Genomic DNA, 24,798 nt, shown 5'->3' on the forward strand with positions numbered 1-24,798 from the left:
TCTTACCTCGTAGTTCTTCAAATACTATGTATGGAGTAAGGTTTTTGTGATCCAGCTAGCGCACAAGCCAGAGGACTTTTGCCTGATACTGGATAGGTAGAGAGATGTAACTCCTGGTTGTTAGAGTGAATACTGAATGTGCCTCTCTGTACCTGTGCATTGAATCCACTGATTAGGCTCCTGAGATTCTTGAAAGAGACAGACATGCAAACCAAGGTACACTCCAGGGAGGAGAGTCTTTCCAAATGGCAAATGCCCATGAGAAGCTTGAAATTCTAAAGACTACTGTAACTGACCTTTGAGTGAGACTTCTTTCTCTCCTGGCTTGAGCTGAGATTCATTTTGCTCCACGATGAAGGGCTCATTCACCCTTGTGTGTTCTTTGGGGTGTTCTAATCTGTATAATTACTCTAATTCCTGTTGCCTATTTGCTTGGGTAAATTTCTTTGCTATTGATGATGATCTTTTGTGTAACCAACTTATGGTGGGAAAAAACTAAGGTTGATGAGTGTAATTAAGCTAAGGGTTCTGTTGTCATTCAGTCATTTCAGTTGTGCCCAACTCTGTGACCCCATTTGGGGTTTTCTTGGCAAAGATACTACAGCGGTTTTGTACTTCCTAGCTGTGTGACCCTGGACAAGTCACTCAACCCTGTTTATCTCAGTTCCCCATCTATAAAATGAACTGGAGAAGGAAACGGCAAACCTCTCCAGTGTTTCTGCCAAGAAAACCCCACATGGGGTCACCAAGAGTCAGACACGACTAAACAACAACTTCCTAACTTCAGATCCGCTGAGCCCACTAGCTGTGTTAACAGCAGTGGTGCTGTGGGTGGCTGTTGACTTGCCCCTCCCAGGTCCAAAGGGAGAAGACAGGAAAGGGGTGATGGATGGGTTGTAAAGACTGCTCTTAATGGCTGTGGCTCACCTGTGTTGTTGGTACATGGGGAAAAAAGAATGGGTTACAGGGATTATAGAAGAGACTGATATCTTGATTCCTTTTCCCCTTGACCTCCTTTCGAATGGATATGCCTGCAGAACTTTTCTGAGCTCCTTCCTTTACTCTGTGATCACTTGTTGGTTTATTTTTTTAATTGACCTCATTTTTATTTGTCACAAATGTGCGGCCAACCTAGACATGTATATTCATCATATCTTTTTGTTTGTGTCAGTGGGTATGGTACTTTTAGCCACACAGAAGGACATGGACTGGGAAGTTTCCTTTTTAGTTCAGGGCTGGGAAACCCTGGCCTCACTAAACCCTTCTCTAACTGAAAACCAATACCACCAGCCATTTATGTAATCCACAAGTTAAATCAGTGCCAGATCTGAAGAGCCTGATGTTTGGTTGGTTAAACTCTACTATGTGCTGGGCACTGGGCTGGGCACTGGAAATACAAGTACAAAGAATGAAAAAAAAACCCTCCTCTCAAGGAGCTTACATTCCATTTAGAGAGAAAACAAGGACATGTGAAAATAAATATAACATAATATATGGCTATATATCTGTATGTATGTACATATATAGCCATATGTAACCTTATATACGTACATATTCATACAAATGTGCACAAAAGCAGGACTAGAGGAGTTAGGTGAAGTGATGCCCCCTCCAGCCCTTCCCCTCTCAGAATCATGTGGTCACCCAGCACGAATTGCTGGAGGTAGACAGTACGTCCATGAGCACAAAGCATGTTTTATCCTGACTCCCATCTTCAGCTGCTCAGACCTTTACAAACAATGTCCTTATTATGGAGATCAAAGCAGCCAATGTCACCTTAGACACCTTTGTCCCATGGGTCACAATATGCTCTAATGTGTCACAGACTGGTGTATATTTTCCTGATCAGTTGGTCTCAGCAAAACCCTGTGTGGCATGGCCCATTGGAAAGAGCTTTGGATTTGGAATAGAAAGACCCGGGTTCAAATCTCAGCTCTCCCACTTAAAAGCTGTGTGACCTTGGGCAAATCACTTAATTTTTTTTTAATTTTTCTTATTCTCTGTAGAAAGAGAATCTGACCAGAAGACTAGTCAAAGTCCTTCCAGTTCTAATCTATGATTCTATCTGCAAGGAAGAGTGATTCCTGGCAAAGGTCCAGTCTGAGGTATGGAGATATCTGGAAGGAGTTCAGTAACTTATTACCACCTGCATCAACTAAGGGAACCTTCAAATGACCTGTCAGCATACCCTGTCAGCTCAAGGAGACCCAGAACAGGAACTGGAAGAAACCCTAAAGTCATCTGTCTGGTTCAGCCCCTTCAACTACTGGTGAGGAAAACAGAGGGCAAACCCAAGGTCAAATGGGTAGGAAGTGGAAAAGTCAGGATTCGAGCCCGTTCCCTTGACTCCAAATCCACTCTGGTTTTCACAGTAGTCACTGCTGTTCTCTAGCAGGTTTGACTTGATGGGAAGCCACACCCAGCAGACAGATGTCCCTCAGTGGGAACTTTAATCGTGCCAATTGAGCCTTCTATCAGGTTGCAAAGTGCTGTCCTGACATTCAGCCTGCCAGCACCTCTGCTCAGCCAATGAGAACATGGCACCCAAGAGCAGAGTGACAGGGCCAAGAGGACTGGGGCATCTGCCAGGGGGCTAGAGAACCCCAGGAAAGATTCTGCTTCTGCCACCTCTCCCCCTCCCTCTTCATTAATCAATCTAACTTCCTCTCTGGATGGAGATTATTCTGTGACAAGGACATGAACTGCTTAAAGGGCTGTGAAAACAACCACTGGTTTTTCCCCTGACACCAAGGCCAAGGCCGTTTCTGCCCCACCGTGCTCGCGTCTCACATTTTATTATCGCTATATATTTTAAATGATTTATTACTTTAAAAAATTGATTCTGACTTTGACAAACACCAACTCAAAAGAACATCTCCATATACAAAGAACAGGCAAAAAGGTTGGTACATGGAGCCCCAAATAGCCATAATGTACAGCTTAGCTTGTATTTTTTAAGTATATAATACATTCTTTACCACTTTCTACTCAACTTCACCTATAAAATAAGTGTAACCATATCTTCCCCGCCAACCTCCTGCTGCCAATCCACAAGCACTTATAAAGTGCCTACTGCATGCTAAGGGCAAGAGTAGCCCTGGTGAAAGGAAAGGCCAGAGCTAAGCAGCTTCCTGTCCAAGGAGACAAGAATGAGAAAGTGCTTTGAAAAGTAGGTGGAGCCATTTATACGCAGGACAAACGATCAGCTTCAGCTTTCTGGGTCTCAGTTTTTCCTGTTCTGGAAAGAGAGCCATTGGCATCCACCATTTAATGAATCTATTGTTATTTATAAAAGCAGATGAAAGTGACCACAACAGTGGAGAAGAAAATATTTCTACAAGGAGGCTAGACCTGGGACACACACTTCCTTTCTCTGGATAGGTGGGGGCCTGCTAGGGCAGAATGTTGTGTACACCACCAGATGTGCTCAGTAGAGGAGAGGCTTTTACTTAACCATTTTTCTTATAACAGAGTTTGACAACAGAGGGAGGGGGGCGGGGAAGGAGCAAAGGAAAGGCAGATCTTTCCAGAAATGACTATGACGTAGGAAACAAAAACAGAAGTAAATTTTTTTTTTAAGGTGAGAGTCCAGGCCAGCTAAACCTTAGGTATACCAGCCCCACCAATATCCTTCTGCTTTTGTGACCACAGCTTGAACAAAGTGGAAGGTTCCCCAATTTGTACAGAGCCCTTAAAAACAGACACATATCTTCCCAAGGCACTAGCCAACACAGGCTATGCCATTTTACAAAGGGAGAAACTGAGGCCCAGGGAGGGAAAGGAAGTTGTTCAAAGTGACTCCACTGCCCTCTTCTCCTAGAGCTTACATCAGTGCCTGGGGGTTTCTCATCCTGCAGTATCCTTCTGCCATGCCAGTCCCCCTTCTCCCATTGGGGAGTCCCTTTGTAGGTCTCCATCTTGGGAACAAAGAAACAGGCAGCTCCACTTCTTACGCATAAGGACTTTACCCCTGTGCCTCAGTTTCTGCCTTCCCTGGAACTTTCCTTCTCCCTCTGCAATGTTCCTTTACCACCAAAGCTCCCTGCCTTCATTGGTGAGTGCCTTCATTTGGGGGATATGCCCAAGATGGCCCTGTTTCATACCCTTTCTGCTGTGCTGTTGACTCTCTAGACTTTGTCCACATTCCCCTATGTGAGAGGCCATTTTTCTCCCTTCCTTCCCTCCCCCCATCTCCCTTTTATGACTTGGCTTCCCCTTTTCGGATTTAAGCTCCTTGATAACAGAGAATGGACTTTCTGTTTGCTTGTATTCACATGGTCAGGGCTTGGCACAGAGCCTGGCACATGGTTGGTGCTTAATAAATGCCTGTTTCTATGAAGCCAAGGCCAGGACTCCTGGGATGGGGCTCTTTCCATTCCATTCTACAGTATCCTTGCAGGCCACTTGTGTTCCACAGTCTGAATCAGAAAAACCAGTAGAGCCAGCCTCTGAGCTCCCCGGCAAGGGTGGAGTCAGCACTCCCATTTCTGACTTGGCAAGCCAGGAGACAGTTCTTATAAGGCAGAGGCTGTCAGTTTAAATACAGATAGTGCCTCAGAGCAAGGGCTGATGATGACACGGCCTCCTCCTGGCAGTTTTCAGAATGTTCTCAGTGTGGTCCCCCATCACCCCCAATAAATCATCCCACCAGAGCCACAACTAAGGTAGGACAACAAGGGCTTTCTGCCATGGTGATGAAATTTGAACATTTTCAGTTTTTCAACAGCATAGAACCAACTGAGCCTAGTTTGTAAGAATAATTAACTAAAAAAGAAACTTCCCTTCCCTCAGCAGCCACCAGTCACAGGTAGGCTCTTGCTCCATCCACCCATTGGCCCACCTGACCCTTTTCCTATCTCTGATTGTCCCAGTAGCTTTTGAGGACACATTTTGGGTCTCCTACTCTGGGCCTATTCTCTGCTACTTGCCCTGGTAGAGAAAAATTTCTAGTTCCCATTCTACCTCTCAGCTCTTAATGGAATAGCCAAAGAAAAGCCTGGTTTGCCCCAATATGGAGTCCAGGCTTGTTCTGGAAGGAGGTGATATGCTCCCTGAATTGGAGCCCACTTACTCAGGGAGTAGAGAAAAAAGTACCTCACTGCTGGGACAGGATGGTTGGTAGCAACAACAGGGCAGTGGAATATTCACATGAAGAGGGGCTAAGGGACCATCACACTTCAGGTGCAGAAATGCATGCACTGAATGTACAGAGTCTAACTAAGATCAAGGCTTTGTCCCAGGACGCTGACCTTAAATGTAAACACTTCAAATTCTCATGAAGCTATAAAGAGAAGAGCTTTGGACCTAGTTAGGAAGAATGATTTACAAGAGGAAGCTGCCCAGAGACAGCAACCTCCCTCCCCCACCCTACCACCCCCAGCTGCCCAGATGAACCGTACCTGAAGACAATGACATAATTTGTGGACAAGAGTGCCAAACATTGGAGAAATCATGTGATATGAGAGGTGATGCCAGGCTGGGAACTTTCAGGAAAGGAGAAGAAGGTAGATGCTTCAAACTCTGGGCTGAGGAGCTTGATTTCAATTCCTTATAAAGTTCTCAAAAAGACTATTAAAGTGGTGGTTTGTAGGCACTTAGAGAAGAAACCAGTCACCATTATTTCCACATGAGGTATCTACAGGATTGTTCTTTTGAAACAAGCCATGCAAAACTCCTGTTCTCTTTGGGGCTATTCAACCAATGGAGAGATATAGTGGCCAGAGTGCAGAGTTTGAATCCAGAATAACCTGGATTCAAAACCTGCCTCTGATACTTATTCCTGTGACTCCCTAGGGCTTACCTGCTGTCATGATTGATCTCAAATAGTACACATATGAAACCCAACATGTGACACAGACATCAGCTGTGTCTGTAGGCAGTAGGTTTTTTTTTTTGTTGTTTTTTTTTAAGCAATTGGGGTTAAGTAATTTGCTCAAGGTTACACGGCCAGTTATTTCTGAGTGTGGTGCTGAATATCTAAGCCCAGATTTGATCCCCAGGTCATCCCGACACTGGAGCTGGTGCTCTTACTCGCTGTGCTACCTGGCCGCCCCTAATAGGTATAGATTTTTTTTTGCCTTTTTTTTTGGAGGGCATTTGGGGCTAAGTGACTTGCCCAAGGTTACATGGCTAGTTTTTGTATTAAGTATCTGAGGCTGGATTTGAACTCAGGTCCTCCTGACTTCAGGGCCAGTGCTTTATTCACTGTGCCACCTAGCCACCCCCTATGTAGGCAGTAGTTTTAGCTAAAGAGGGAAGCCAGGCTTTGCCCCCTCCCCAAAGAGTCAGTCAGTCTTTGGTCCAGGAATGAGGCTGCAGGTGACATCACATCTGAGAAAAGGAGCCTCAGGGCTGGGAGAGGGCTTTGGCAAGTCGTGGCCAAAACCAGCTCTTGGTACAGGGGTTGGTGTAGTCACAGACTGTGATGAAGCGAAGGATGCTGGGGAATTCCTTCTTCATTGCCTTGTACTTGACAGGAATCAGGCGCTTCTGGCGAGCCCCTGCAAAAGAGGCAGGGTCAGGAAACTGTGAGGACCAAGGCTAAGTTTCCTTCAGCTCCATGCCTCCCCCCAGCACCTCCTACAGGGCCAGCATACAGCAAGGGCCTAACAGTTATTCACTTATAAGATGCGTCTGTCTGAAAGGCAATGGAGGGTGGGCACAACTCAAGGCAGCCATGCCCATGTGTGGGTGCAGCCAGACACAACCAGATTCCTGACTCAAAAGGGGAGGGCGGGGCACATACCCACCCTGGCTCCCTGACTTTGGCCTCTGTTTCCTTTGCTTCACCCAGCAATCCCCACATTTGCCCTTCTGCAGCCCCTAGACCAGATCTCCAGAAATCACACCTCCCTCAATGGGGGAGCTGATAAGGACCTCGGCCTGGGGCTGGCCTGACCAGAGTGAGTGAGTAAATGAAAAGATTTAGGAGATGAAGCTGGATTCCAAGCAATGAAAAACCCAGAATGGCAGCAGAGAACATATAAGGACATGGAAAATTATGCAAGGATGCCTTGCTCCTCCTGGCAGAGAGAAAGAAGCTGCTGCTGCTGCTATTACTGAGGCTACTATTACTTTTGCTGCTGCTATTGCTACCTTTATTGCTGCTGCTGCTGTCACTACTGCTGCTACTGTTGCTGCTGTTACTGTTACTGTAACTGCTGCTATTACTGTTGCTGATGATACTGCTACTATTATTTCTGGGGCACTGCTATTGCTGTTACTTTATTGCTGCTGCTATTGCTATTACTGATGCTGCTACTATTACTGCTGCTGCTGTTACAGCAAGGGCCTGTCTCTCTGTCTGTCTCTCTCTGTCTCTGTCTCTCTCTCCTTTTTCTGTCCTCGTTCTCCTCCCCCTCTTTCTCTTTTTCTCTTTCTCTCTTTCCTCTCTCTCTCTCTCTCTCTCTCTCCTCTGTCTCTGTTTCTCTCTCTCTCCTCTCTCTGTTTCTGTTTCTCTCTCTGTCTCTCCTCTCTCTGTCTCTCTGTCTCTGTTTCTCTCTGTCTCTCTCTCCCTTTATCTCTCTGTCTCTGTCTCCCTGTTTCTCTCTTTCCTCTCTCTCTGTCTCTCTCCTCTCTCTCTCTCCCTTTCTCTGCCTTTGTCTCTCTCCCCTCTCTGTCTCTGTCTCTCTCTCTTTCTCTCTCTCTCTCTGTCTCTGTCCCTCTCTGTCTCTCTCTCCTCTCTCTGTCTTTGTCTCTGTCTCTGTCTTTGTCTCTCCTCTCTCTCTCTCTTTCTCTCTCTCTCTCTCTCTCTCTCTCTCTCTCTCTCTCTCTCTGTCTGTCTCTCTCTGTCTCTGTCTCTCTCTCCTCTCTCTCTGTCTCTGTCTCTCTCCTCTCTCTCTCTTTCTCTCTCTCTCGTCTCTCTGTCTCTGTCTGCCTACTACTGTTGCTGCTACTATTATTTCTGCGGCTCTGCTCCTGCTGTTACTTTTACTGCTGCTGCTGCTCTTACAGCTTCTGCTACCACTACTAGGGCAGACTGCTGGGCACCAACTTGCCTAACCCACTGTATCTAGCTGACCCTGTACCTTGTCTATGTCTCTTTCATTCATCCACCAAGAAACCTAGACCAAGGCAGCTATTCACTGCCTACCCTGGGACCCCCCACTTTCCAGCTCTTTCCCTGGGAACAGTAGCCAAATCAATGCTCCCATTGCTCCTGGAGAGGGCTTGGCACCAAGCTGCCTTTGGGCTGCACTGACTTCTGGTCTTCCCAGGCCAGAACTGCCTTCTCTGTTCCCCATTAGAATGTAAGCTCCACGAGGGGAGACACTCTCTTGTTTTTCTATTAGGACCCGCTCTCCCATAAGAGGTGCTTAATCAGTGCTTTTCCACTCACTCATTCTTTCATTCATTCACTGTTTAGGGAAAGTGAGGCAGCAGAAGATCAAGAATCCAAACCAAGAAAGCATGAAAAAGTAGCCCAGTCTGGCTTTTGGTGGCATTTGGAGACATTCAAAAACCTGAATGCGCTTGTTTGGGGCCTGACCTAAACCATTCCTCTCCCCACAGGGTCGCCCTGGTGACTGGAAGCTGGGGGCCCCATCAGGCGCAAAAGGAGAATGTGGACAACACATCTTCCATAAAAGCTAATTCTCACGGCTTCTAGCCAACCAGTTAATGCTGTCACCCAGGCTAAAATCTTATATGCAATAGGATGAGCCAGGAACTGCACTAAATGCTAAGGACCCAAACGTGACCAAAAAGAAGGGTCCAATAAGTGCCACAGAGGTGCTTACATTTATTGAAGCAAGACAACATTAAAATGGAGCTGGAAAGTAGGGTGGTGGGAGGTCATCTAATTGAATGAACGAATGTGTGCAGGGATCTCCAAGGGCATTTTAAGGGAGAACAGACAACCTCTCTCTTTCTCTCTTTCCCTCTCTCCCTTCCCACCTCTGTCTCCCATTGTCCTTCATCCTCACCCTCCCTCCCTCTTCTTCTTCTTCTTCTTCTTCTTCTTCTTCTTCTTCTTCTTCTCTCTCTGTGTCTGTCTTTCTGTGTCTGTCTCTGTCTCTCTCTCTCCTACTCCCTCCCTCCCTCCCTCTCTCTGTCTCTCTGTTTCTCTCTGTCTCTGTCTCTCCCTTTCTGTCTCTGTCTCTCTCTCCTCTCTCTGTCTCTGTCTGTCTGTCTGTCTCTCTGTGTGTCTCTGTCTCTGTCTGTCTCTCTGTCTTTGTCTGTCTCTCTGTGCGTCTCTGTTTGTCTGTCTGTCTCTCCCACTCCCTCTCTCTTGCCCTTACATATTGGTGCCCCACCCCTACCCAGCCCCATGCCCTCAGACCCTAGAAAGCTCCACCCTTCAGGTTGCTCCTAGGGGCTGCTCACCTGGACATAGGCTAAGAGCAAATTTGGTCTGGAAGTCACATTCATTGCTCTGCAGGTACTCATCAGAGATGACCACAACCATCCTTCGACACCTGGAGAAATGAAGAGATAGTTTGGAAGCAGCTATTGCAGTGAGGTGGCCAAGAAGACCCTGATCAAATCTGGCCTCAGGTATTTATTAGCTCTGTGATTCTGCACAAGTCACTGAACCTTTCTTTGCCTCAGTTTTCTTGACTGTAAAGTGGGGATAATAATAATCATAAGGTTGTTGGAAGGGCTAAATGAGATAATAATTGTAAAATGCTTAGCACATAGTAGGAGCTTAATCAATGTTAAATAAAAACAACTGCCCTGCAACTTTGAAGTCTTTGAGAGTTGCCAGAACTGAGAGGTTCCGTGACTCTCCCCCAGTCACACAGCTGGGAGAGGTCGGAGTCAGGACTCAAACCCAGGTTTTCCTGACTCTAGGGCCAGTTCTCTAGCCACCAAGCCAAGCTGCCTTTGTTCAGAGTCGCAGATTTAGAGCTGAAGGGAATCTTGGGGGTCATCTTGGCTATCCCCCTTATTTACGGAGGAGGACGCTGGGGCCCAGAGAGGCCGTGACGTGCACACACTATTAGTGTGTCAACAGCAGTATCAGCAGCAACATGAGAGCCCAACTTGTTTGCCTCCAAATCCTCTTGGCTCTGCCTTCTATGCTCATCTGCTCTTTAACTCCACAGATATTCACATGACCTTACAACTAGGAGCAATCAGAAGAGACCATAAAATGGGAGGTTTAGAGCTGTCCAAAGTGGAACAAAGAGGCTGCCTTGGGGGCCAAGGGGTTCCCTTTGACTCAAGGCTGAAAGGCCACTTAGTGCTTTTATGGTAAGGGGGAAGGGCTGGACATTGTGGCCCCTGAGGTCTCTTCTCAAAGTGATATTCTGTGGCTGTCTGAAATGGACAGGGCATGTATGACAGTCCTCATTTTACAAATAGGGATACTGAGGCTGAGAGGGGTTGTAATGACATTCAAGGTCACACAGTGAGTTTGTGGCAGAGCAGAGAGCTGAAGGAAAGTCTCTTGACTTCTAAAGCAGGGCTCTATCCACTCTCCCAGATCCTCCCCCCTTCTCACTGACCTCTTCTCAATGAGTTCACTGGTGATGGACCAGATACAGGTGCCAGGCAGGACATCCCGATCAGACACACACAGCTTCAGCCGGCAATCGGTTTGCTCCAAGTGCTGGATCATCTCATGAACAAACTGGATGTCACTGGGACAGTAGCAGATGAAGGCATCAAAGAGTTCTGGCATTTGTCCTGAGGGGGTGAGGATGGGAATGAGGGGCGGCCAGAGGTCAAGGGTCAGGAACCCAGGAGGTAGTACACAGGAGATGGTTGAAGACAAGCCCAGATCGCCACTACCATCTTCCCACCAGCCCCTGAGTTCTGAGTTCACAAGGATAAAGACAGGCAAATAGAAATTCTTTTTGACCTCAAGCAAATCATTTAATCTCTCTCAATATCAGCTACTGTAGGGTCCCAATTGGTGAAAGCCATAACAAGGTGTGACCATAACACAGTGACCAGCACACAACCTTGAGTGCCCGGGCACGTACACAACAGCACTGGTATGATACCTAGATATCTGGGAACCAGCTCAATACTAAGTAGAAACTAAAATATTAGCCAAAAAATTAAGCAGAAAAGCTCCAAATATCTACCAATCTGCAGTGAAGCACCCTATAATTCCTCCCTTTGTCTGATTTCTAGAATTACCACAGGGTTTTTTCAGGATCTTTATGGGAACCCACCGTTGGTCTGGCCTACTGCTTCTGTTTGTAAGTATTCACATAGTCATTAAAACTTCTTATCAAATCATACTGGAAGTCCTGGCCTTTCTCTTCACACTTGCCTCATTGTTTGTGGGAGGTACAGGATTCCCTCGGTGGAGGGATTCCCAGATCTCACATCTATTATATTAAAATTTGATAAAGTTGTCTTAAAAAAAAAACAATGAAAGCAAATTCTCCATTATATATAATGGCGGCATGGGTCAACTAAAAACTTCATCTAATCAGTACAATGATCCTAGACAACTCTGAATGATGCAGGACAAAAAATGCTCTCCATCCCCAGAGGAAGAATGGGTGGTGTCTGAAGGCAGATCAGAACAGACTTTGTTTACTCTCTTGAAGTCTATGTTTTCTTTCACAACATGACTAATATGGAAATATGGTTTGCTTGACCACTCATGTACAACTGATACTGAATTGCTTGCCTTCTCAACGAGGGGAGTGGGGAGGAACAGACAGAATTTGGAATTCAACATTTTTTAAACGAATGTTAAAAATTATTTTTATATGTAATTGGGGAAAAATAAAATACTGAATGGAAAAAAAAACAATCAAAAACTTCAGCTAATCCAGGAATCATGTTGGCTTTGGAATCCTTTTTCTGATTCATCCATTAATTCCATTCTGCTCAGGTCATTGTTACAAGAAGTCTGTATTCCCTAAGGACATGTGGTGGCCAGAGGAGGGTGAGGGGAGAAGTTGGCTTGGCTTTGGCAAAGATTATCTGCCAGGACAGCAAACCACACATAGCTGATTGGTAACCCCAGCCATCCCTGTTGTAAAACCCTATGCCCCCTGCATCCTCCAAGGCGAGTTCAAGAAAGGCTTTCTTCCCTGCCCCTCCTCCTGTTTCCCACTGCCCCATTACCCCGTGGGTCATCCAGAATGGTGATGCCCGCCAGCTCTAATGTTTGAGGGTTGCTGCTATCCACTGCGGGCACCTGCAGAGGCTTCTCTGCTTCCTCCTCCTGCTTCTTCTTCAGGTACTTCTTGCAGTCCTCGTCTGTGGGGAGAGAGACAACAGGCTCACTGCAGCTTCCCTGCTTTGCCATCTTTGGCCTCCATGACTGGATACTGGCCCTCCTAATGCAGGAAGCCTTCCCCAGCCCTGCTTGATCTTAGTGCCTTCTCTGGTGATTATGTCCAAGGACTCCGGCTATGTACTGCGTGTCCAGAGCTGTTTGTGTGTGGTCTCCCCTAAAAGAATGGGAGCTTCCTGAGGGCAGTGGCTGGTTTGAGTTTTTGGTTTTGTTTTGGTGTTGCCTTCTTTTCATCCTTAGCACAGTGCTAAATTACAATGTTTCATGGTTCAGCCCAAATCCCAGCCTCTCCTCCGCCCCACAGGCAGCACTCAGCTCACCTCCCATTTACACTGGGCACACCTCGGATGTTCCTAGTTACATAGATGCTGTCTACTCCCATTCGGTTCCTGGAAGCCAGAGCCTGTCTTTGCCTTTCTTTGTAATCCCAGCAAGTGCCTGGCACATAGTTAGGACTGAATAAATAACCCACTTCTCTCCTGGGTCACTGTAGTTTGGGGAAAGTTCAAAGGGTTCCAAAAAGCTTTATAACCAAGTGAATAAATTTGTCCTATCAGAATTTCATCATTGGAGAGATTCTTGACAGACTGTTTACTTTACAAAGCAGGAAACTGAGGCCCGAGAAGGTTTGGTGCCCAAGGTTACCAAGGCAGGAAGTGGCAGAGCTGAGATGCAAACCCAGAGCCTCCAGTTCCAAAGGCAGCACTGCTTTGGCTCTGCCCCACTGCCTGAGATGAGGAGAGGCTCCATGACTCAGCCATTATTGTCACACAGCTGGTAAGAGTCAGAGGCAGGACTGGCTCCAGATCCAGCTGCCCACTGGTCTTAATTCTGCCTCCTCTCATTCATACAACCCTCAAGACAAGCACATTGACACAGCAGAGCTGACAGAGATCGGACCTCTCTATTGGGAGGCTAGGGGGCTTCATGAAAAGAGGCATCAGCGTGACCTTAGGAAAGTTCCCTCCCCTCTTTGGGCCTGAGCTGAAAAATGAATTCAATGGTCTCCAAGCATCTTCCTACTTCTAACATTTTGAGACCCAGAATGAGCATCTTACTGGGATTTATCATAAAAATCCCAGGCTATATTTCTCCAGTCCTGAAACATGTCTCCTGCCACTGTCCAGACACTGTAAACTCCAAAGGAGTAGGTAGGCTACTACCAACCAGAATCAAAGGGAAAGTGAGGACAGGAAACCAAGGAAAGCACCAAGACTACTTGGGCAGCCAAATCAGGACAAGACCACGGCCCAGGCTGTGCCCCCTGTGACTCCCTCCCCATCTCTTTGACTCAGCTGAAGAATTTCCTTCTTCCCCTTTCCCATTCGCCCCTGCCTCACCTGCTGGCATACCCCTTCCTGAAATCACCTTCCATGGACTTTGCCTAAACTTACATACGGGTAAGTAATATAGGACCATAGAATAGAAGTTCTTTGAAGGCAAGACTGCTGCACTTTGGCCTTTGAAAATCAAGGACCTGTGTGAACTGATCCAACCATTCTGGAGGGTAATTTGGAACTATGCCCAAAGAGCTATAAAAATGTGCATACCGTTTGACCCAGCAATAGCACTTCTAGGACTATCCCAAAGAGATCATAAAGATGGGGAAAAGACCCACATGTACAGAAATATTGATAGCAGCTCCTTTGATGGTGGCCAACAATTGGGAATTGAGGGGAAAGTTGTGGTATGTGAACATAATGGAATACTATTGTGCTATAAGAAATGATGAACAGGTGAACTTCAGAAAATCCTGGAAAGACTTATATGAACTGATGCTGAGTGAAGTGAGTTGAACTGGGAAAAACATTGTTCACAGAAACAGCCACAATTTGAGATGACTAATTCTGATAAACTTAGTCCTTCTCAGTAATGTAAGGCCCTAAAACAATTCCAAAGGACTCATGATGGAAAATGCCATCCACATCCAGAGAAAGAACTATGGAGTCTGATTGCAGAGTGAAGCAGACCACTTTCTTTTTTGTTTTGTTTTGTTTTTCTTTCTCATGGTTTTCCCTATTTGTTATAATTCTTCTATACAACATGACTGATGTGAAAATGTGCTTAATAGGAATGTGTGTGTAGAGCCCATATCAGATTGTATGCCATCTTGGGGAGGGAGGGGGAGAAAATGTAAAACTTATGGAAGTGAATGTTGGAAAAATAAAAATAAATGAACACATTGAATAAAGAAATAAAGAAAATCAAGGCTCTGCACAGAACTTAATCTGAGGAAGGGGCTTAATAAGTGTGACAATGAGTGAGTGTGGCAAATTAGCAAATGCCTTTTGGAATGTAGTGAGGGGGTGGCAAACAGAAGGTGATCTGGAGGGAAATGAAGGAATGGGGGAAGGGAGGACCGAATGGCAGAAGTAAGTGACTTGAGAAATGAATGAACCCATGTTCCCTTCCGTTAAAGGGGAGGAGCTTTTTTATCATGTTTTTATCTTTCAGAAGTTTTGGGGGGTGGAGTCAAGATGGCGGAGTACAAACAGAAGTTTTCCAATTACTTCAACTAACTTTTCTTTTTGGTCCAGATAATCAAAAGTTAATTCTACGTGGAGTGAAACCAGTTTAATGAAAACCCCAGACTGGGGGCAGTCCCTACCCGGGTAGGAGACTCCTACTTAGACAGCTCCTGCCCCTATACACACACACACACACACACACACACACACACACACACATACACAGAGACGCACACAGACATAGAAACACACAGACACAGACATAGACACAAAGACACACACATAGACACACACATAGAAACACACACACACACATGCCTGGCCCTCCCTCTGCCTGTATGGAGACATTCACCCTTCTCTATTCACAGTCATCGGCTTTGTCTCATTCATGTGAGCAGCCCCGGTAACCATTGTGTGTGTGACCAGATGCCTGCTTGTGCCACTCTGGGTCTCTAGCCCTGATGGGGCCCCCTGAGGGGGGGCAGGCTGGATCAATTCATCTATCTTGCTCCAATCCCAGGCAGCAGTTGGGAGGCAGTGATAAAGAAGACTGAACTCAGCCTCTAGGCCTCATGCCCCTCCCAGATGCTCTTGGAAAAGTCCTTATTTTTTCTGAGAAACCAGGGGCCAGGGGCCAGCCTCCCAGTCCCTCACTCAGAACCCCACAGACAATTGTGGCTCAAGCCTCTTCTTCACCCCAGTTCAAGCAACCAGTAACTAAGTCCTGCTGTTTCTGCATCAGCAGGGCCTCTCAGAGTGATCTCATTTCCATTTCTTTGTTACTACTGCCATATATATGAGTTCTAATGAGCCTGGGATAAGTGGGGCTTTGCTTCTGTCTCTTTAGGTTGGCCAGCCTCTCTCCTCCCCCCTCCCCAGAAGCAGCAGCCCCTCTCTGCTTTATCTGGGTGACACCTCTCTTGACAAGGCCTCTCTGGCTAAGCAGAAGGAACATGGGCCCCCAAATATCGTGTATTGGGTAAATGACCCCCAAGGTCCTGGCCAACACCAAGTGGTTATCAACCCCTACATCACTGGGGGAGGATCCATGAACTTGTGTTTTTTAAACAATATTTGGACAATCATATTTCAATATAATTGTTTTCCTTTGTAATTCTAAATGTTTTGCACATACATGCTTCTGAGAAGGGGTCCCTGATCTTCACTAGACTGTTACCCAAGGAGCCCATGGAACAAATGAAGGAGATCCCTTGAGTATCATTCTGTTTTCGTCCTCCTTACTTCTTACTACTGTCTGCATTGCTATTTGATTACTGTCTTACTTACTTCACTGGCAGTTAGCTGATGCTTCAGTACAAAGAGCTCCTGACCTCAGACACTTACTAGCTGTGTGACCCTGGGCAAGTCACTTCATCCTGTCTGCTCAGTTTCCTCATCTGTAAATGAGCAAAACCGCTCAGTATCCAGATACCTCCAGTATCTTTCTCAAGAAAACCCCCCAAAGGGTCATGAAAGTTGGACATGCCTGAAATGACTCAATGACAACTTCTTACTGGGTTTTAAATGATGATCACTTCACAAGGGCTGTCTGAGGGCTGGCCCTGGTTGGTGCTGCTTACCGAAGCTGCCCAAAACTCTAGTTACAGCTGGGATTGCCAGAATCTTGCTGTTGTTGCCTTGCTGCCTCTCATCTCTCTCCCCAATCTCTTCTTTAAGACTTGGCTGTGTATTCTGTGGTCTCCAGGATTGCTATAAGTTCTACATTTATTTATTTATGCTACCCATCCTTCACATCAATGGCAGACTGATCTGCCTCAAATACTCCCCTGCTCAACAACATTCAATGGCTCCCCATTTCTGGGCAAATTCCCAGGCTCTGCAGGCCAACCGTAGTATTATTTGATTATTATTATTTAACCAAACCTGAGATTCCATTGATGTGGGCAACTCTCAGTGAGGAAACTCCCTTTACCAATGAAGATCTAGCAATTGTTTTGGAATTTTAGTCTTAGAGTTGCTGGGGGCACTGAGAAGCTATTTCCAAGATTACCCAGCCAGCACACTTCTAAGAGTGGATTTGAACCCAAGTTTTCCTGTCTACATCTCTGCTGCTGCTCTCAAAGCATACCATGTTATTCACAGTCTCTCAAGGTCTCATGCCCATTTCATGTGGTCATCTTTTAAGAATGACCTCAAATCATAAAATTTAAATCTTCACATGATTTGAGAGAGGAAACCCAGAGGGAAAAATGGCTCAGATGCTTTGTGTCTGAACTGGCTGGGCTTTCAGTCCAGGTGCCCTGACTCTTTTTAACACACCACTAATGATATCCGCTCCCTGAAGCCTTCCTGGGCCTCCTGGCTAGATATGTTTCCTTCCTCCTTTGAGCTCCCCTAAAAACTCTGAGCCTCTCTTAGGACATGGAGCCTGACACACAGTAAGCACCATAAGTGTGCCAGTAAATGCTTAACAATTGGCTCTTTGAAAAAATGTATGCACAACACATTTTTAAGTTTAATTTTCATTATTACCATTTTCTTCATCGATTTCTTAAGTTTAGATAATCAAAGAAACAGTAAGTCATCTCCTGATTAGGTATCATTCACTGATTTCTGAGATGTAAATACTCAAACCGAAAATTTAACAATCAGCTCTCAGAGCTCATTTTCCACTTAGAATTTGATTCACCAGAGCAAGTATAATAAGGGGTGCCCTTTATCTGGGGATTCTCAGGGTTACAAAGTGCTTTACAGACACAACATCATCGGGGATGACCACTCTGTCCTTGGACACTTTCTTTCCTGGCCTGCTCTCCCTCCTAATCTCTGCCTCTTTGGCTCTCCTGGCTTCCTTCAAGTCCCAACTAAAATTCCATCTTCCATCTTCTCTTGTGCTCATTTTTCCATCCCTTGAAATTCCAGTGCCTTCCCTCCTTCCTATTTATTAGCTTGTTTGTGCATGTTTGTCTGCTAATTGTCTCTCATTAGATTGAAGGCTCCCTGAGGGCAGGAACTGTCTTCTGCTTTCTTTGTACCCCCAGTGATTGCGCAGTCCTTGGCACTTAGTAGGTGGTTTAATAAATACTTTTTGATGACAACTCCATGTTTTTACTACTACAGGTGTTATTATCTCCATTTTACAGATGAGGGCATTGAGGCCCAAAAAAGTGAATTGACTTGTCCAACTTCACACAACCAGTGTATATTGAAGGTGGGGTTCAAAGTCAGGTGTCTCCTGACTCCAAGGCCAGTTCACTATCTACTGTGCCCAATTGTGTTTCAGCATCAGTATACATACATCTGACACAGAAATGTGTGTTATCCACAGCGGCTACCATTAATATTGAATGAACAAATGAATGAATGGGGCGATAGTATATAGTCCCCATGGTCTGGCTTCAGACTGTGACAAAATTCTAGAATGCGTTAGGAGGGGGTGGTTTCTGAGCACTGGGAAGGAAAAATAGTGATCTCTATGCAACAGCGTGGGCTCATTCTAAAACAAGCCATACCAGTCGGTCTAGCCCAGCTTCCTTCTTTGACAAGGTTACTCACAGGGTGGCTCCAAGGAATTCAGGACTTCAGAGTGTCATCTGAGAGTCTTATGATGTCTTTGTGGATAACATGGAGACATGTGGACTGGAGGATAGCAGCCTTAGGGGGCCTGAGAATTAATGCAACCCAAAGAGGGTGGATTAATGGTCCAGGTTAATAGGGACAGAAGTCTCTAATGTAGTGCCAGGAGAATTGGGTTTGGGACTTTATTTTTATCCTGGCAGCTAATAAAGTACTTACAAAGCTCCCTGATCAATTTGCATATGAACAGCTGGAAGGGAGAGCCAACCTGCATAATAGAATCAGGATCTCCAAAGCCCTAAAGAAGCCAGAACGAAGTTAAAGATACAGATTTCTGCTGGATAGCACTTAGTCCTTGGAGCCATCCAAAGTGGAAATGCACTGCCTCAGTGGACTGGTTTGTGATCACTGGAGTTCTTCAAACAGAATTGCAATGTCAGGAAGGCTGTAGTGAGGATTTCTGCCCAGGCATGTGTTAGAAGGTAAGCTCCAGGAGGGCAGGGACTACGTTGATTTGGGTCCCATTTTGTTTTTTAGTGATTGTATCCATTTGGTATAATGGCTTTCATACAGAAGGTGCTGAATAAATGCTTTCTTGATTGAACTGAAGGAGTTATAAGGACCTATCTACCTCCTGTGCAGCAGGAGCCTGAAAAAGTAGATGTGAGGGGGCATGAGAGACAGGGCAGTCATGGAGTGTGGTGTGTGGAATACAGCTGAGGCCAGTGTCACACGGGGGGAGTGCATCATGAAGAGAGAGGAAAGGCAGTCAGGGCCACCTTTCAAAGGGCTTTGTGTGCCAAACAGGAGACTTTGTATTTGATTCTGGAGATGATAGGGAGTCATTGAAAGTGACTGAATTGGGGTGGGGGAAATCATGGTCAGACCTACGCTTTAGTAAGATCACTTGCGCATCTTGGCTTACAATATTATTGCGACCACCACCACCATCATCACAACCAACACCAGCACCATCATCATCATCATCACCACCATCACCACCACCACCACCATCACCACCATCACTACCATCCCACCATCACCACCATCACCACCATCACCACAATCACCACCATCACCACCATCCCACCATCACCACCATCACCACCATCACCACCATCACCATCATCACCACCATCATCACCATCACCACCATCCTCATTACTAGTGAACTCCTCAAGATGTCTATCCTAAGCCATGAGAACCAGTTGGAGGTATCATAGTTAAGAATCCTGCACTGGGCAAAGGTCTGGATTAAATAACCTCTTAGGTACTTTCCAACTCTGAGATTCTATGACTGTTTTTTGCCCATACCCCTCTTTACATTAGCAGTGACCCTTTCAACTCAAGCTAATGTCCAATCCACCATTGCCTGCTCCCTCTCTCTTTTCCTAACATATCCTACACTTCAGAGATTTTCCAGATCAAGGTGCTACATGGAGTTGATGGGAGGTTCCCAATTCTAAAAGCCAAGTAAGAGGTTTAGAGGACCTGAAGAAAAATAGGGGCCCAAAGAGAAAAGTTCAAGGTCATAGATATTGGGGGTGATGAAGCAGAAAAGTACTAGGTTTGGAGTATCAGGACCTGGGTTCAAATTTTGCCTCTGGGGGTGGCCAGGTGGCTCAGCAAGTAAGAGCACTGGCCCCAGAGTTGGGATGACCTGGGATCGAATCTGGGCTCAGATACTTAGCACCACACCCAGAAATAACTGGCTGTGTAACCTTGAGCAAGTTACTTAACCCCGATTGCTTTAAAAAAAATTTTTTTTTTTAAATTTTGCCTCTGTTGTTTATGACTTGGGTGATTTGGGGCAAGGCAATTTCCTTCCCTCCTAGGGTTTCAGTATTTTCATCTGTAAAATGGAGGAGTTGGCCTAGACTCTTAGGTCCCATCTCGTTTTCAGTCTCTGACCTCTGCTCTGCAAAGGCTTCCTATTTCCTACAGCTCCATCAGGAGTCAGAGCAGACTTCTTAGAAGGATTTCCTCTTGGCAGGCTGGTGAAGCTTAGGGACCCTTCTCAGAATCATGCTCTTAAATTATTGAAGGAAATCCTAAATTTCAGTTAAATATTTATGAAAATTAAGCTATAATTTTTTCCCACCCATATTCAGAGATTCCCTGAAGTTTATCCACAGACCCCTTGGGAGTCCATGAGCACCAGGTTAGGATCTGTGTTAGAAGAACCCTGCTTTTTAGAGCAGTCCATAGAAAATCACGTCAAATCAATAAGCATTTACTAAGCGATATGTCGAAAAGAGAAGCCTTCTCACTGAAAGGAAGCCACTCACTCCCCTTTCCTCTAGATCAGTAAGCCTACTTCCTGTCTGAGCTCAACCAGGACCACACACCTCTTTAATCTTGTCTTTGAGGCCATTCACCAGGAGCTCCAGCTTCTCCTCTTTTGACCATCTCACATCACTCTAATGCCTTCTGCTGCCATCTCTTCCTTCACCCCCCACACAGGAAGAGGGGACCCTTCTCCTTGCTAAGGTAAATTCCTCTTCAGGCACAAGGGATCCATTCCATTCCATCTTTCCTGCACATTGCCCCCTTTATCATTCCTATACTCTCACTCATCTTCAATCCCTCCCTAACAGCTACATCCCTACTGCCCACAAACGTGCCCACATCTCCTCCACCTTCAAAAAGCCCTCCCTTGATCCAACCATCCCAGCCCGATAGGTCTAAAATCCCTGAGAACACCATCTCCAATAGATGCCTCCATTTTCCTCTCATGCTTACCTTTTTGCACACTGCCTTCCAAACACATCTTTGGACTGAAAATACCCTCCAAAGGTCCTAATGCACTCTTAATTGCTTAAATCCAGTGGCCTTTTCTTCATGCTCATTCTCTTTCACAACTCTGCAGCCTTGGACACTATCAATCCCCATCTTCTTGATATTCTCTTGGATTCTGGTTTTCATGACCCTCATCTCTGCTGCTTCTCTGACCTAACTGTTCCTTCTCCATCCTTTGCTGGATCCTCATTCAGGTCAAGCCCATAACGATGGGTGTCCCCTGAAGCTCTGTCACAGGACCTCTTATTTCTCCCTTTACAATAAGGGTGGGGAACCTGTGACCTTAAGGCCACACATGGCCTGCTCTGGACTATTTCACCTAGTGACGTCTTCCACTCCTCAAGTTATAATAACCATCTCTGTGCAGACAATTCTCCATTCTATGTGTCCAGCACTAAGCGCTCTCCTGACTTCCATTTTCTCATCTCCAGCTGCCAGTTGGACAGCTCAAACTGGACGTGACACAGGCAGCTTCAGCTCAGAATGTCCAAAGTGGAACTCCCCCCACCCTGGCCCCGGCGCTCCTTTCCTCCCAATCTCCCTCTTACAGAGGAGATGGCATCGCCATCCTCCCACAGAGGCTCCCAATTTAGGTGGCATCCTGAACTCCTCCCTCTCTCCAACTCCCTACATCCAATTAGTTACCGAATCCTGTCAGTTCTAACTTTTGGGGTCACTTCTCTCTTATGAGCCTCCTTTTCTCTGATACTGAGAACACTGATGCAGGCCCTCATCCCTTCCTGCCTGGGCTATTGCAATGGGGTGCTGTTGGTCTCCCTGCCTCAAGCCTCTCCCTACTCCAGGCCATCCTCCACTCAGCTGTCAAATTGATCTTCCTAATAGGCAGGCCTGACCATATCACTCCCCTACTCAGTAAACTCTAGCCACTCCCATTTACCACCAGGATTGAGCAGAAAGCCTTCTGATTGGCTCTGAAAGCCCTTCCTAACCCAGCCCCTTCTGACTTCTCCAGGCACCTTCCACCTTAGCCCCCTTCATATATTTGATCCAGTGCCACTGGTCTCCCAGCTGTTCCTCGAACACAAGGCTCTATCTCCAGTTGTCACTGGGTGTCCCCCATGCTTGGAACTTTCTTCTTCCTCATCTGTGCCTCCTAACTTCCCTAGCTTCCTTTAAGTCTCACTTAAAGCCCCGCCTTCTGGCCAAAGTCTTTCCCAGGCCCCCTAATCTTTGGGCCTTCCCTCTGGGAATCCTCTCAATCTATCCTCTATGTAGCTTGCTTATAAAGAGTTGTTTGCATGTTTTCTCCCAATTAGACTGAGTCAACAGTGTGACAATGGCGGCCGAAAAGGCATAAGTGGTGGAGTATAGAGTAATGAGAGACCATGGGGCCTCTCTACTCCACCAGGTCAGACCTCCTGGGGTACACTGTGGTCAGCTCTAGGCCCCATGGTTTAGGAAGCGCATTCATGGATTGGAGGGCTCCCAGGAGCCCAGGGAAGCGGGGAAACATGGGGGGAAAGTCAAAGGGGTCAGGGGACTAGTGGGCCAGGTCTGGGCCAGGGGAACACTGGAGGGGGACCCCGGAAGGGGGATGGGCTCGGTCTGGGGCCTGGGGCCAGGGGTTAGCGCTGGTTCCCGCCCCACTTTGAGTGAGGGCTGGTGTGGGTTGCCTCCTGCCCGGTCTCTCCTCCCACTCCTTACCGATGCTGGGCCGCAGGTCCTCCAGCACGTCCAGGCGCTCCAGTTTGGCCAGCTTCTCCAGGAGGCAGCCCACGGTGGCCCGCTCCCGCGCCTGCCAGCAGTCCAGGAGGCGGCCCGTGGGGTCGGGCTGCACCTGCAGGTTCATGATCTCCAAGTACTCGAAGCCCAGCTCTTCGGCCAGCGCGGGCCAGTAAGCTGACACCTGGGTGGGAGGGTTGAGGTACAAGGACAGACGGCTCCTCACCCTGAAGTTGAGTGCCACCAGGGGCACGTCGTACGTCTGGGGGCCCGTGGTCATGACCTTGGCCGTGACAGCTCTGCTGGGGCTGGGGCTGGCGCTGGCGCTGGCGCTGGCCATGGCGGGCTCCGGCTCGAGCTAACTACTTCCCCATCCCGCGGATGCTGCCGCCTCCTTCTCCTAGCCTTTCTCCCGCCTCGTCCGGTTTCACTTTCCCTGCGCGCACCGCCCCGGCCTCGATGCAGTCCTCTCTGGTCCTCCTCCCCGGCCCCGCCCCCCAGCACATCTGGCCTCCAGCCCTACTACCCGGGGCTCGCTGGACAGTGGAAAACTACAGCCCTGATACTCTCCCTTTGGGTCTCTGAGGGTCCCGGGTCAGAGGGGACTCAGGGAGGGGGGAGAGGAGAAACCCCCCAACTCGACCTCCGCGCCCAGCAACACGCAGGGGCGGAGCTGGGGAGCCGGCACACGGAAGAGCCTGGAAAGCAGCCCAGGCCCCCATCGCTGGGGCCTCCCAGCAAAACGTCTCTGGAGTTATGGGAGGGGAGATCCTAAGACTTTAGGAAGGCTGAATTGAAGAGCGGAGAAAGTCCACATCTGGTCGGGTAGCCTGCCGAGGCAGAGAGAAGGGGCGTCGGCCAGCCCCCTCCCCAGGTTGGGGAGGATGACAGCCTGAGGAGGGGTGGAGGGTGACTTGACCAGATGTACTTCCTATTCATCGGCTGCTCCCCCAGTAAGAAATGGCCTGGCTGCCTATCTGTCATCTCTCTCCAAGGACGTCAGGGTAGGTCCCGTGCCTTTGGCCAGGTTTCCCTGGAGCCCCAGAGGTACACCTCTGAAAGGTTTGTGAGGTAGGAAGAGGGACCTTAGGAGAGTCTCAGAGTTGGAAGGGACCACCGCAGAGATCGACTATCCCAACCCACATCCTATCACTGATTACCTTTACTCCCCTCCTCAGCCTCCTTAACCACACTTGGATGCAGTCAACAAGCATTTATTAGGCTCCTTCTATATGCTAGGCTCTTCGGGAATAGGAGTATAAAAGAAAAAAACAATCCCTCCTTTCAACGGGTACCTATATAACTCCATGTAGCGTTAATATAAAATGAATAAACAAAGATATACAAAATAATGTAATAGAGAGTAGTCAGAGAAAGAGGGCACTCACACGTGGGAGAATCAGGGAAGACTTCATGTACTGATGTATGTATTCATGTAATCATGGATGTTGGAGGACTAAAGAGACTGAAAAAGGGACAAGGAGAGAATAAACTTTTGTAAGGGCCTACTATGTGCTAGTCACTTTATAAATATTGTTTCATTTGATTTGACACTAAAAACAACCTTGTGAAGTATGTGCTATTATGATCCCTATTTTACAGTTTAGGAAACTGAGGCAGAGGTTAAGTGACTTGCCAGGGTCACACTGCTAGTAAGCGTCTGAGATCAAAGTTGAACTCAGGTCTTCCTGACTTCAGGCCCAGCATTCTCTCCACAGTCCCACCTAGCTGCTCTGGAGGGAGTCCACACCTGCATTCCATGCCTGTCAAAGACACAAAGTTGAGAGATGGAGTGTCCTGTATGAGGAACAGAAAGAGAGGTCACCTTGGCTAGATAAAAAAGTAGGCTAAAGATGGGAGGGAGAGTAAAGTCCATTGAGATGGGAAAGACAGGTTGGGGCCAGGTTATAAAGGGCTTTAAAAATGAAACAGAGGAGTTTTTTTTTACTCTAGAGGTAGCAGAAAGTCATTGGATTTGATTGAGTAGGGAAGTTGCATGATCAGCAATCTTCTTTTTTTTTCTTTTGCCATTTTTTTTATTAATTTGTTTGTTTCCTTTTAGTTTACAGGATTCAATTCCACAATTCCTTGAGTTTCACATTTTGT

At 46.9% G+C, this 24,798-nt stretch overlaps 2 protein-coding genes and 1 long non-coding RNA gene across 3 annotated transcripts in view; 2 read left to right on the top strand and 1 right to left on the bottom strand.

Annotated features, from left to right (window-relative positions):
- Positions 1–2,791: 2,791 nt before the first annotated feature.
- On the bottom strand, positions 2,792–23,237 carry MYD88 (MYD88 innate immune signal transduction adaptor). The gene is made up of 5 exons (XM_069084340.1): positions 22,675–23,237; positions 12,034–12,168; positions 10,449–10,629; positions 9,325–9,416; positions 2,792–6,500 (listed from the first exon to the last, which is right to left on the bottom strand). The coding sequence occupies exons 1-5, from the start codon at positions 23,030–23,032 to the stop codon at positions 6,346–6,348; spliced, it is 921 nt and encodes a 306-aa protein (XP_068940441.1). The 5' UTR covers positions 23,033–23,237; the 3' UTR covers positions 2,792–6,345.
- On the top strand, positions 9,374–12,946 carry LOC138158228 (uncharacterized). The gene is made up of 3 exons (XR_011167594.1): positions 9,374–9,495; positions 11,083–11,150; positions 12,810–12,946. It is a non-coding gene; the product is annotated as an uncharacterized lncRNA (long non-coding RNA).
- HESX1 (HESX homeobox 1) overlaps positions 17,377–24,798 on the top strand; it is a 45,734-nt gene continuing 38,312 nt past the window's right edge. The window contains exon 1 of the mRNA XM_069084341.1: positions 17,377–18,692. The gene's annotated coding sequence lies outside the window, so the exon portion shown is untranslated. The remainder of the gene's footprint in view (positions 18,693–24,798) is intronic.

This window comes from Petaurus breviceps, unplaced genomic scaffold, assembly GCF_028583685.1.
Source record: "Petaurus breviceps papuanus isolate PSGF00001 unplaced genomic scaffold, PetGlider_PUasm1.0 174, whole genome shotgun sequence".
NCBI classification, from domain to species: domain Eukaryota; kingdom Metazoa; phylum Chordata; class Mammalia; order Diprotodontia; family Petauridae; genus Petaurus; species Petaurus breviceps.